This window comes from Balaenoptera acutorostrata, chromosome 16, assembly GCF_949987535.1.
Source record: "Balaenoptera acutorostrata chromosome 16, mBalAcu1.1, whole genome shotgun sequence".
NCBI lineage: Eukaryota > Metazoa > Chordata > Mammalia > Artiodactyla > Balaenopteridae > Balaenoptera > Balaenoptera acutorostrata.
Window position 1 is genome coordinate 2970117 of NC_080079.1, and position 13746 is coordinate 2983862.

The 13746-nt window shown below is 56.7% G+C and overlaps 1 protein-coding gene across 2 annotated transcripts in view; it reads right to left on the minus strand.

Moving 5' to 3' along the window:
• Positions 1-721: 721 nt before the first annotated feature.
• MGMT (O-6-methylguanine-DNA methyltransferase) overlaps positions 722-13746 on the minus strand; it is a 295436-nt gene continuing 282411 nt past the window's right edge. The window contains exons 4-5 of one of the 2 annotated variants that reach the window (XM_007173304.2): positions 9750-9889; positions 722-1886 (exon numbers count right to left, since the gene is read on the minus strand). In XM_007173304.2, coding sequence (XP_007173366.2) covers positions 1677-1886; positions 9750-9889 — 350 coding nt within the window. In that variant the 3' untranslated portion in view covers positions 722-1676. Of the gene's footprint in view, positions 1887-9749; positions 9890-11085; positions 11650-13746 lie in introns of those variants that run through there. The other variant, XM_057530590.1, reaches the window with a different exon arrangement.

The following is a 13746-nucleotide window of genomic DNA, read 5'->3' on the forward strand; positions in this document are numbered from 1 at the left end:
CACCACGGTGGCGCCCTCTATTGTAAGCACACAGACAGCCCTGCACCCAGGCCCCTGGGCCGGGCACCGCGGCCCGGGCATCACAGCCTGCGCTTCCGTTCAGGGCAGAGGAGGGGTCCTGGGACCGTCAGTCACTGGAGCATTTTCCCTACAGAATTCGGGACGCAACCAACCACCTTCACAGCCCCCAAATGCGAAGGGCACCCCAGGTCCCCCACTCGTCCTCCCAACACGTCCGGACAGAGAAATGGGCCCTCTACCCGCACGCAGAGACACGATTCTCACAGCTCGCCGAGCCGAGGGCACCCGTGAGAATGGATGGTCGCAGCGGGGAGACTCAGGGTTCCGTCCGAAGACCAGACATCTGTGCAGCTCCCTGCAGGAGCACGACTCAGCCGTAAAGAAGTCCTGAGAAGGACCAAAATCAGAAGATAATGGGGAAATGGTCATATTTTATTTTTGAGGGAAAAAATCCAGAATTAATTTGGCTAACCTAAGAAAGGGCTGCAGTAAATTGTAAACTGGTGAGAAAAGCCTCGTTTGTCTGTGTTAGGTACCTGCTCTTTTGTTGATATTAACGTGCCATGAGATACACAGTACACCCGAACTGTACACGTGCAGGGCTGTATTTTTACCCAGGTTTCTGGTGACAAACACAAACCGCTCAAGCTCCCCTGCTGTTGTTTACACTGTCGCGAGCACCCTTGACAAAGACACAGCGTTCTGTTGCACAGTTGGGCATGGTTTATTTTCTCCATACGTCATATTATTTATCCACACACAGAGCTGCAAGTTTCCCTTACGCTTTTCGGAGAAGTTAATTGTAACGCTAAAACGACAACACGATACCGAAGCATCAGACTGTGTGCCCGACAGATGCTGGAGACGCTCCCCACTGCCGTCGGTGACAAGAGCTGACCCACCTTCACGTGTGACCCTTGACTTCCAGGCTCGACGTCAGGTGTCAGGAAGGAGAGGTGGGCATCCACTCATCACCTTCTGTCCAGAGAAAGGCTGGGATAGACTCCATTCCTCAGAAAGGTGTCATTTCAACCACGCCCACGCGCAAAGAGCTGTTTGTTTTCCCAAATCTTTCTGGCAAGCGGTTATTTTCTTTCCACTGACATGACCCCCAATGGATGCATCCTGCATTCGCTTTCTGGCAGTTGGAAAAATAAAGCTGGAGAATCTCAGTAATAAGCGCCTGCTTCCAGGGCCCGTCCCCTCTCCTCCAGCATCACCATCCCGGCAGCTTCAACAGCCAAGAGGAAAGGGCAGGCGGGGAGCACGCAGGGGGCGGACACGGCTGCAGCCTGGGATGGGCCTGCATGGGGGTCCCGGGCCCCGGGGGCCTTGGCTGGCTCCGGGCGCAGGTGCAGTGCCCGAGGCAGCCAGCGGTTCCCGGCGGGCGCCGGACGCCCCTTCCTTCCGGGGCAGTCACCCTCCCGTTTGCCAGCCCCCCACTGTCTCACCCCTGACTTCACAGTATCAGAAATGGAACAGTGACAGTGTGAGAGAAGGGAACAAGTTAGATGCACGGCGGCCAGTCTCTGAACTCACTTTGTCATAAAATGTGGAAAAGCAGCAGCAGACACGCGGCACCCCTACGGCTCCAGCCCCTTCAGCGTGGCAGTGCCGCCGCCCGCCGCGCTCCCGCGAGCTGTTACCACAAACGCTCAATCCTGGCCAGCAGGCTGGGCGCTGGTGGCGCCACCCAGGGCCCCGTGCCCGGCTCCGGCCGGACGGGAGCCCCCTCCACGCGCCGGCTTCCCCGCCGGGCCGCCTTCGTGGGCCAGAAGCCACTCCTTCACGGCCACGCCTCCAGAGTAGCCGCCCAGGGCTCCGCCGCTGCAGACCACTCTGTGGCACGGGATGAGGATGGGGATCTGGAAAACAGCGAGGCAGCCGCCGTCAGTCTGGGCTCCGGGCCAGCGTGGCCTTTCGGGATCTGGGGCAAGGCCCCTGACCACGATGGACCCAGGGCCCAACTCGCAGGGCTTGGCCACGGGCAGGCTCCGTCTCAGCACTGCTCACCCCTTGGCCTCTGAGGGTCCTGCGTGGGCTGGGAAGGGGCCCAATGCCTGAGGCGAATGTGGGGCATCTTCTAGAGAACCCCTCTATGCTACGACTGGGGAGGAGAAAGCTTAATTTCACTTGATCAGGGATTTAAAACGGATACAGAATTTAAAATGACACTTCCAAGTTTAGGTACCACGTAGAATTCTCCAACACTTCCAAGATGTAAGAGGAAACTTCGGGGAATGCTGTACTCACACAGGCCACTTCAGCCCAGAGGCTGGCGCTTGTGGCTGTACCCGCGCAGTCCACGCCTGTGTTTGTGAATGAGGCTTCATGGGAACACAGCCACGCCCACTTGGTACTCCTTACCTGCAGCTGCTTTTGCAAAGCCTACAATATTGATTGAACAGCCCTTTATAGAAAAGGTTTGCCGACCCTGGCTTTACATTACACCCGTGCACTGGGGGCGACCTGCTTTCCTCCTTAGTCTCTGGACACGGCAAGTCTGAGAAGCTCCAGTTCCATCTGTTCCCACCTGAAAAGCTGCCACCACCACTGCTGCCACCAGTACCCCACCTGCTGGGATGGGGCAGCCAGATCTTCCACTGATCCCAGCAAGGACCCTCGGCCCATGCCCACCCTCATTCCTCCCACAGGGTTACCCCCCACCCCCCCACCCCCCCAAAAGAAGCCCTAATGGGAAGACAAAGCTGCTCCTAGCCTTTCACACCTGGAGACAAGCGGAGTAGTCAGGTGCCTGCCTTAAATCAACAGTGATTCCACTAAAAGCAACGCCACTTTACAGTGAAAACAAGTCCAAACACAACCCACAGAGAACCGCCGACTATCAGAAGGGCCCCACTGCTGGGACCAAGGGCAGTGACAGCCGCCCAGAGGCTGAGTGTCCCTGAGATGCAACAGGAAACACGGGCCCAGGCTGGGCTCTGTGCACCCAGTGACGCTCACCCGCGGCCCAAAATGCAGCCGCACCAGTCCCAGGGGAGGGGCAAGGCTGGCCCAGCCTCGGAGAGCGAGGGCCTGGTACCCGGGAGGCCGGGCAGACAGGCAGGCAGGCGTGTGGACCGGGCACTGCTGCCCCGAGGACAGGGCCTCCCCCAGCGCCCGGCACCTTCTTTTCCTGGCCCAGAGCTGGTACCACGCAGACCTGCAGGAGTCTGATACCGCACGTACCAGACTGGACTGGACCCCAGGGCCCGCAGTCGCCGGATGGGAGTGAGGGGCCCTCTCGTGAGCGCCGCTCGCTACTCCTGCAGCCATTCACAGGCCTAGTCCCCCCCTAACCCCCGCTTGCGCAGCCAACCCCACCAGGGAGGGGACCCCCTGTCCTCTCTGGCGGGGCCTCCTCAGCAGGAGTCCCAAGGATGCCCACGGGAGCCCTGCTTGGGGTCTGTTCCTGGAACAGCAGGGCCGCTGTCCGCACGGAGCTCTGACAGCCGTGGGCGGAGGGGCTGCAGTGGCCCCTGCCCTTGCTTTCGGTGTCTGCGTGGAGGACCTCACTGGAGGGATGCTCCTGGCCTGGTCTCTCCCCGCAGCCCCCGAGGAGAGGATGACTCACTGAGCAGCCCCCCTTGGAAGAAGGGACGAGAACGCTCAGCTCAGCACCTTGCGGAGTCCTGCAGGGGGACTGCCTGCCCCACGGCACGGGGTGTCCTGTTGTCTTCCAAGACATGGTCAGCGCGCGCCCCTGCAGGGACCAGTGAGGGGACCGGGGGGGGGGGGTCTAATTCTGGCGGGACTTCCTGCAAAGCCTGCCATGGCTATGGCTATGGCCATGCCACCTCTCCAGTCAAGCTTTTAGCCTAATAAAGCTAACATCCTTTACTCATGTCTCAGTTGGCTCAGAAGATGGGAGGAAAGAAAGGGATGTAATTACGGCCCCTGAAAACCACAGTGGATGGGAGATGTCTTCCTGGGCAGCCAGTGGACACAGCTTAGAGCACACCCAGCGTGCCAGGGATGGCCACATGCCGGGGGCCACCAAACACAGGGGTGTACCCCGTGTTCCCACTGCACGGGGCTCTGGGGGACCAACGGTTGCTCTGCGTAAGGATCCGGACAAGCAGTCACTCAGAACTTGAGAAGAGCGGCTCTCTGGAGGGAGCCCCCCAGGCCTCGGCAGAGTTCAGACTTCCGCTAAGGGAAGGGCCTGCTCCCGAGTCCCTGCGGAAGAAAGGCTTCATCCGAGGTAGCTCCATCCTGGTGGGAGGAAGGGGCGCCGGGGGCGGCCACTGCAGGCCCAGGGCACGCTGGGCTGAGCGCTCTCATCACCGTGGGAGCATCACAGTGGCCGCTCCACGAAGAGGTCACAGCAGCGGGCACAGGTGCAGGAACCGGGGCCCACTCTGGAGATGGCGCCGGGGTGGGCAGCTGGGCGCAGACCCTGAGAGACCCCACCCGTGGGGGGAACCTCCTCTCGTGGTATCTGCTCCCTCGGGCGGTCGTTCCTGCTTCTGCCTTTACCGGAGGCCCTTCACTGCGGGTGGAGCAGGGTGTCACCTGCTGGGCACTAGACACACACACACGCCTGCCTGGAAGTGCCCCTCTGTGGGGCTGCACCTGTCCCAGGAGGATGGCTGGATCCCCAGTCCCTGTCCTAGACACGTTGCTCAGTAATGATGCTCTGGGGAGAGCACGCCTGATGTGCACACCGTGACATCGGATCCTCCAACGAGCCCAGCCCAGGCACTCTCAACTTCGGGACACGTTAAGCCTCTGGCCCAAGCTGACAAGCTGCTTAGAGGCCGAGAGGGGATTCCAGCCCCACACTCTGTACACTGCCCCCAGGGGACCGCCGAGGCGGGGCCTGGGGGCGCAGGCACATAAGTAAGTTGGCTTGGGAGGTGGGAATCTGACTTCCCGCACATCACAGACTAGTCCCGCCTTGGACCAGAAGTTAGAGTTGCCATGGTAACTCGCGTCGTCTGTGGGGTTCTGACCCCAGACGGGGAGGGTGAGCTCGGACTTCCTCTCCAGTGCAGTTTAACTGAGCGAGAAGCAGACACGCTGCCGAGGCCTGCCTGCAGCACCCAGCTCCCATCTGCCTGGAGGGAGTAGCGGGAAACTTTGAGAACAGATTGTTTGCTCTGATTGAGGGTTTTTATCAAATACAATAGTACATTAATAACTGCTGGGAGGACATGATTAGGTAATATACAATTCAAGTTTTTGACTGATAAAGAGGTAGACATTTAATTCAATTTAGTCTTACAAACATTTAGGCACCAATTCAATTTTCCTACTGAACAGCAGATTTCACAAGTGAGCTATGATTTTCTTCCCTCTCGCCCAACAAGCTATGAAATTGTAAAAGTGTGTAACGTGAACCTTTCTCTCTTTCTATGCACGACGCAGATAACAGGACTGCTGGCCTGGAATAGCAATTATAAAGATAGCTATGACCAGTCTTCATCTTTGATGGGGAACCGGTGTCTTACCAAACGTGCACTATCTTCCCCTCCGGAAATGGGAACACTGCTTCTGCTTGTGCTAATTTTGGTGGCAAGCTTCAGACTATCAAGATGACGAAACCTGCTAAAATTCACTGGGGCCCTCAGGACATTTCAAAGGATCTGCACCCTCTATGCCCTCTCCTTTAAAGCCTGTGCTACACAAAATGCAATTTTTATCAACAACCACGAAGCTCGTAATATCACAGCTGCATTGAAATCTTCATGCTGTGAAATCTAATTCATCCAATACGCGAATCCATCACTTACACAGACCCTTTCTCAAATGCTATAAAACTTCCAAACCCATAGATTTGTCTCCAACAAAAATAACACGAAGGGGCCTTTCGATCAATAATGGAATCCCTCTGATTCTGGTGCCGGCTGAGTATTTTCTCCAGCTTCGCCTTTGTTCTTGTGGGTAGCAGCCCACAAGGGAAAGAGCTTGTTTTCACTTGCGGCCTCATCAATACCTAAATCCTGGTGAACAAGTGACACCGAGAAGCTGTAATCAATAGCTCCCTGTGCGTTTTTTTCTTCTGGTCAAATGGTTCAGCCCCACTGACAGCCCTGACACTTAGAACATGATGCTAAATCTTTATCAACAGCCATCTGGGTGACTGGCACGAGAAGACTCAGGGGGTCATTAACGCTCACGGCAATCTGTGAATAAACTAACTCCTCAGGAATGCGCTTGTTTAGAAGAAGGTGGAGAAACTCTCTGTGCAAGTATTGATTGCCTTTGAACTGCATTTAGCAAATTCTGTCTGAGGATGAGTGGAAGGGTGCTTCACCGGGGAGGGCATGAGGCCTCTTCAACCTGCCCCACCAGGAGACGGGCCGTCCCCCAGGCTGGGCCTGGGAGAGGGTTTTCCGGAAGGCTGCGAGACCATTTCACCTGGGCTGTTAATTCCTTCACGGAAAACTATGGAAAAGCCAAGGGCCTGGAATGGGACGAAACTCCCCCACCACCGCAAAAACCACCCCTCGGCCTGGCGCGGGGAGAGCAGCCCAGGCCAAGAGCAGGTGCCGTCACGGGGGCCAGCACGTGTCCTTTGACCGCAAGCCGCCTAAGGAATCAGCGCACAGTGGGCCTCACGGTGGTCTGCAACATTCCACACCCACCTGCCACTCTCCTCCTGAAATGCACAACTGCTCTTCGCAGCCCGAACGCGAGATGTTTTCAGCGGGCAGGCCTCCGCGACGTGCCGCCCGTGCTGGAGCCATGTGTGCGGTGCTGCGGCCGGGCGCCTGCCGGTCCCTGACCAGGCCCCTCCCTCCCTCAGGCCCTGGGTCGCCACTGCGATCCCTCGGCCCGTTCTGAGGAGGCTCCTTTTCACCGACCCTGTGGGAGCCCTCCGAGGACGGCCGATTCCCGCCGAGCTGCCCGAGCTGCGCCACGCGGCAGGCGTCTCCTGGCGGGGGCACCGCCGGTGCCCCTGGGCCACACCTGGAGGCCTCTGTCGGGTCCTCTGCAGCCCCTCATCAAGTTGAGGTCCCTGCACGAGGCACGGGCAGCGACCAACTACAGAGGGACGCCCAGGGAAAGGCCACGGAGGGCTCAACGCCTCCTGTCGCCCCTGGCACGGGAGGGTGCCAAGAAGAGGGGACGCGGTGCGGGCAGAATCCCCCCGCCCGAGCGCGTCGTCACGGCCACCCTCAGCGTGGGCACGCGATGGGGATGTCGAGACGAGGACTTCATGGACGGTAGAGTTTTAAGCCCTGTGAGATCCTGTTTTATACGTTTCAGTGGCTGAGGCCATACTTGAGCAGTGACAGTCCTAGCGATTAAGAGCGAGAGGAGAGAGTCCCGCTGGTTGCAGGACAATAAATGTTTCTGAACATCGCCACAAGCGCCATCGGCGGACAGCCAAGGCCTCGCCACTGCAGAGAGTGAGAAGCTGCGGGCAGCACAGGGGGCAGGTGAGGGGCTGCTTCACGGCAAAGACGGGAGCCGCGCCCGCTGACGGGGCAGGCGGCGCCAGGACGCGAGGCCAACCTCAGGGAGGGAGGCAGGGAGGCAGGCAGGGAGGGCAGAAGGACCACGCCTCCGCGCAGGGCGTGAACAGGAGCGTGGCCTGAAACAGGGATGGAGACGGGGGACAGAGGGAGGATTTCTACACAGCACGGTGAGGCCGTGAAGCAGAAGGAGGGCGCCAAGAAGTCAGTGCCCAGAGTTCCTCCTCGAGGCCCTGGGTGGACACCACGGCGCGCTCTGGATGGTCTCTCCATCCAGAGCAAAGTCAAACCACCCCAAACTGAGTGGACCTGGGAGAAGACGGTGGCCTTCCAGAGGGAAGGTGTGACGTCAGCTTCACTGGGAGACGTGAGTAACTACACCTAGAAACCTGATTCACCGTCATCCCACGCTCAGCGCGGAAACACGGCCTGTAGCGCACAGAGGAGGCGTACGCGCACGATGTAGCTGGGCCACTGCAACTACGGCACAACAGGTGCAAAACGACATGCTGACCAGATCCACCGGCCTCCATCGTGGAGACTAGGGACACGGGAAGTGGGGGGCTGTGTCATCGTATCACATATTGTTCCTGACGATCTGGGATATTTTAATATGGAAGAAAACTCTTCTCCGGATCAGATGTACATTAAGACAGTACTACCCACTACAGACCTATAGGAGCTGCTCCTTAAGAGTAACAGTGCCGGGCTTCCCTGGTGGCGCAGTGGTTGAGAGTCTGCCTGCCAATGCAGGGGACATGGGTTCGAGCCCTGGTCTGGGAAGACCCCACATGCCGCGGAGCAACTGGGCCCGTGAGCCACAACTGCTGAGCCTGCACGTCTGGAGCCTGTGCTCCACAACAAGAGAGGCTGCGATAGTGAGAGGCCCGCGCACCGCAGTGAAGAGTGGCCCCCGCTTGCCACAACTGGAGAAAGCCCTCGCACAGAAATGAAGACCCAACACAGCCATAAATAAATAAAAATAAAAAAAAAAAAAAAAAAAAAAAAAAAAGAGTAACAGTGCCGTTTTGGGCAAAAGGCCGAGAAACTGCCCTCTCCCCGAGACACCGGCTCTGCCCTCGGGCGGCCGTGAGCCGAGTGGCGGGAGCTGCCGACCGTGGTGTGCAAAAAGCCAGCCTCTCCCCTGTGAGCAGGGGTGAAAATAGTTTTGAAAACACACAGCAGAGCCACAACAATTTTTTAAAAAGTGGGGTCTCTCTGATTTAGTAACTTCCCATCCCATGATGTGATGACTCTATTTGCTTTTCCTGATAGGATGGCATTCTTCTACCATATTGGAGACTTTCCTACAGCTTTAGGGAGAAACCATTCCCAACGTGAGAGCAGGCCCTGGCGGGCACTGGAGACTAATAAGGTCGGGAATATTCCAGGGCCCCATGCAACTGCGTGGGGTCTCCCAGAGGGCCGAGCTGTCGTGCGGACAGGGGTGCCCTTCCCGCCCACCTGCAGGCTCCGCAGGCCTGTGTGGCCTTGGCCAGGCCCACGTCACGGCCTCTCCACAACCCACGCTGACTTCCTCCCTGAGACTGGACCGCGCTTGGCCCACATGTGGCTTGATGGGGACAGAGGTGACCTCTGCACTCCCGGGAACGACAGGCCTGCGGCCGCCCCACACTGAGGCCTGACCCTGTCCCCTGGGGAGACGGCCTTGCGTGGTCCGTGACTCTTGCTCTCAGCCCAGGCTGACTGCAGATGCACAGGGGGGACAAAGACGTGAAGGAGCTTGGGGACATGCCCAAAAGCGATGAGTCATCCCAGGTCCCAAGGGCCACGGCCTGGACCTCCTGACGGAGCAGAGCCCCCAGGCGACGGGGATGGGTTTGGACCCCAGCACGTGTATTTTTCTAGAACATAAGCTCTCGTGCGAGGGTCTGTTTTGTTTCCTGCTGTGCTCCCGGCACCTGGGAGAGCGTCTGGCACCCCCTAGGCACCCAGTGTGCCCAGCTGCCCAGCGAACGAATGGCCGTCCGCTCGCCACTTCTCCGGGCTTCGCCGCCCCGGGCTCCCTGTGCCGAGCAGCTCCCGTGGTCCTGACACGCATCATGGGGCGGGGAGGGTCTCGGTGGTGCGCGGGAAAGCTTCTTTACCACCTTCACCCCACCAGTGCCACCCACGCCTCTTCCAGAGGTCCCCACCACAAACGCTTCCTGTCTTCCCCGCCCACTGCAGCCCGGGCTGCCTCTGAAACCCGCTTCAGTCAAAGGGCACTGTGACCCCCTGAGCGCAGTGCCCAGGCCCCCCACCGACCACGGCCATGCTGACACCACGTGGACGCAAACTCACGGGATTGCTTCTCATTGCCCCTCCCACGGCCCGCGCTGCTTTGGGGCTGCCCGCCAGGGCCGCTAATTGCTGGTAAGAAACCGTTTCTCCGAATTTCACAGCCTTCAGCAGTTTCCATAGCGCCTGTCTGGTGAACGAATCTGAAGGGAGAGAGCAGAGTGACACGATTTGGGCAAACGGTTCCGACAGCTCAGATACAAACAGCTGCCAGTCCTGAAAGAGAGGGTGCATCAACATAAACAGAGGTGTGATTCTCAATGAAAACAGCTCCGCACGGCCCTGTCACCGTGTCACCCGACACGGAGGAAGAGGCGTGTGACGCAGGGCACGGAGCGGGCCGGCCCCTCTGCACGCGTCCCCAACCGCGCCTCACAGATTTGCGACTTCCTCCCATCTTCCCTGAGTGCCAGGCAGGCCTGAGACACGCTCTCCCAGCACCTGGGCGTGCATAAATTAGCACGCAGTTCGCTTCGTAAGCACAGAAGGCCCTGCTTGCACACCAACTTCGAAACCTTTTGTTCCGCTGGTTAATTTCCAACTTCAGCTGGGACACAGAAGGAAAAGGAAGCCACGGGCCGGGCTCTGATATTATGCTAACCATCCACATCCGACGGGAGAGCAGGCTTAGAATGCCAAACACCACGGTACACAGGGCCTGGTGGTGACCTTGGCTACAGGCGTCTGTAATGAGCAGGGCAGCAAAGATAAAACAACTTCATTCCCATTTGAATTGACTACCCACATCCAATTGCACTCGCTCTTCATCCTGCTGCAGGAATGAAAAGGAGAACGCGCGACAACATTCCCTCCCTCTGCTCCAGGTTTAGAGCTGTTTCACGGGTGTGGAGTGTGCTGGGGAGAAGCCTGGCATGTGAAGGAAGCGGGTCTGAATCGACACCTATTGTCTTTCCGATGGGGACGCACGGCGCGGGAGCACTGGACACCGAGCTGCGGCCCCCGAGGGGGGGCGGGAGCACCTGACGCAGCAACAAAGGGAAGGATTCCACGGGCAGGGGCGCAGTCCCTGAGTGTGTCCCCAACAGCACTAATTACACTTGGTGCCAAGCTGGCCAAGCGCGATTTGGTTCTTAAAGGAAACACACCCTTACATGCGCGTTAAATAATAAAAATCACTTCTTAACTGAAGGGAATGATAATCACTTCACTGGGAAAAAAAATCTGTTTAGACTTTATTATAACATTAAGCAAATTAAACATCAGCATAATCCAGGTGATACTAGAAAAGGGTCAGCAAAGAAATTGACTTTGTTGTTCATTAATTTACATGGATTAGCAGAGGGCAAAAAGATAGCAAATGTGCTCTAGTTTTTTATGATATAATTTCAAACTCTACACCGTTTGTGGCAGGAGGGTGACTTTGGGGTTAATCAGACTGATTTGTCCTTTTAATTGCTTTCTATTCAAAGAAAATTCATTAGATAATGTTCTCTTCAAAATTCATGAATCAATTTAACTGAAGAAACCACATTAACAGCTTTGGGTTCATTAGCACATGCGGTTGTGTGACTGGCTGATTGCTGCGAGGGTTTCCTTAGGCAAACAGACTCTGTTTACTGTGATTTCTTTAGAAAGGGTTTTGAAATCAAACTGTTAATCATTATCATTGTCACCGCTGTTGTGCCTAACTTAAAAAAAAAAAAAGGAAGAAAAAAGAAAAGCAAGGCGGCTTGGTGATAACTTGGAGAAAAAGAGGTTTCGGGGATAGTTGTCTTGGAAAAGAAACGATAAAAGCAGCACAAGTCGATACTGCAAGAAGCAGAGGCCAGTTTCCTGCCTTCCTCCCACAGCCCAGCGTTGTTGGTTTTTGTTTTCCGTGTTTTGGCCCAGGGAGAGGATGCCGCCCAGGTCTTCCAGGAGGACAGTCTGGAACTTACTAAACCTGCAGGAAAACAGTGAGAGGTGTGTGCAAACAGAAGCCGGAGAGACAGAACAGTTCCGAGAAGCCGCGGCACAGCTCCCCGGCCGCCACCTGAGCGCCAGGCGCTGACGGACTCCTGCCAAGTCACAGAGCACCCCTCCTTCCAAGGGGAAAAGCATCGTAAAATAAAACAATCGGACGCCCGTATATGAGCGCAGAGTTTATCAAACATTTGCAGCTTCACTGTCAATTTTTCCACGGGAAACCGTTTCTCACCTTGTATGTACCAGGCAATGGTATTAGGACAAATAGCTCAAGAAATGCAGTATTTGTCAATCAAGCACATCATTTTATAAATGTACCTGGAAACTCAATTCCACCTTGTAGGGAGCAAATGCATTTATTAGTCTAAGCAGTGCCCAGAGTCAGCACCTTCACCCTGGACCTGTGCAAAATCAGACCTGAGCCCCACTCCTCCGAACCGGGGGGCAACACTCTCGGTTGCTGGGTATCATTCTAAAATGTAGCAAAACCTGCTCATAAAGATTACCATGATCGATGTGTAAAATACATTCTCTTGAGGTGACCACATCACTCTTTAGTGGCCGGACCATCATTTCAGGTGGCCCTAAGGGGCAACCACTGAAATACCATCCTCTTCTCTCCCGTTAAGGTCCTCTGCGGAGAGCAGCTGCAGCCTCCGTAGGCCACATTCTGGGTGTTCCTCTCCTTCCCCATCTCCTGCCTGTTCTGGGGTCTGGGTGAGGTCAAGGTAGGCTCTGCTGGAAGACTGCTCCTTAGATCCCCTTTACCTTAAGGACACGGCCATCTCCATTTGAGCTTGGGTGGCTACCTAGATACACCCACCGCAACCACCTAAACCTGGCAAAAACTGTTTTCTAAACTCTCTCTCTTCCTGGATTGCACATCACGAGCCAGCTCGCTGATGACACTGCGCACCTGTAAGATGCCCTGCCTTAGCATCAAGCCTGGTGTCCACGCGTGGGTCACGGCCACTTGACAGGTTTCCAAGTTTCCAAGGGTCCTCCCGCCCAGGACTTGCCGTCTCTGGCCTCCGGCACAGAGGGGGCACCCAGGCTGGCACAGCGGAGCTCAAGATAATCTGGGAGGGAGCCAGGTTTCCGATCAGGTGAATCCAGAGGCGAGTTCTGACACTACGTGCTCTTCAGTGTAAACGAGCTAACCTGACCTGATGCTGCCTCAGCATCAAAGCAGCCAGACGACCTTTCCAGGAACGAACCTGGGAGGGAGAACATGAAGGTGAAAGGAAACAGGGGTTCTGGTCCACGGGGAATGGAGTCAGCGTCTTCTCCCTGCCTATCTCTGCTGAATGCCTTTATAAAGCCTGGGCACAAGGCACAGAGCAGCTATTTGAGGGCCGTGGAAAGTAAAGGTTCGGGAAGAGGAATTTGAAGAAACACTGCAACGGTGCACCAGTTTACCACTTTTCCCCTCAATAATCCCCGGCCAGGACTGACTGCAGCTTCGACCCGGAGGTGGTGCTGGTGCAGACAGAGCCCAGAGCTCTCATCCCCTTGAGGAGGGAGAAGGAGCCCCGATGTTCAGAGGATGGAGGAGCCCCCCTCTGTGCTATCCTCTCTGAACTCCTGTACCTCCGCCCCCAAGCAATCCTGCAGTGGGGGGTGGCAATGGTGGGGGGCCCGCGGGTGCTGAAGGCTCTGAGGAGAAACATCCTCTCTGATGGGAAGAGCTACGGTCCCCAAAGGTGGGTGGACCCACTGCTTTCCCCCTCTTTGTATTCTCACTGCTCGGCCCTAGATGTAAGCGCAGTCGCAGGTGTGTGTGGTAGAGCAGAGGACCCCCAAGAACTGGGACGGACCAGGGAGACTGCAGAGAAAGGGGCCTTTGGGAAAGCACACCAGCGAGTTGTTTATAAATTCCTGGATTCGCCCCTGAGCTGTGCATGTGTGGATCTGTCACTAAACCCAAGATTCTGAGAACTGAGGTAAGGGTTAGACCACTGCTGGGGTCCTGGAGGGCAGACCTGAACAGGATTGCGGAGGCTACAAAGGAACGGATACTGAAAGCACAACCTGCAGAAGCCTGGTCAGGACTCATGGGCTGTATCCAACCAGG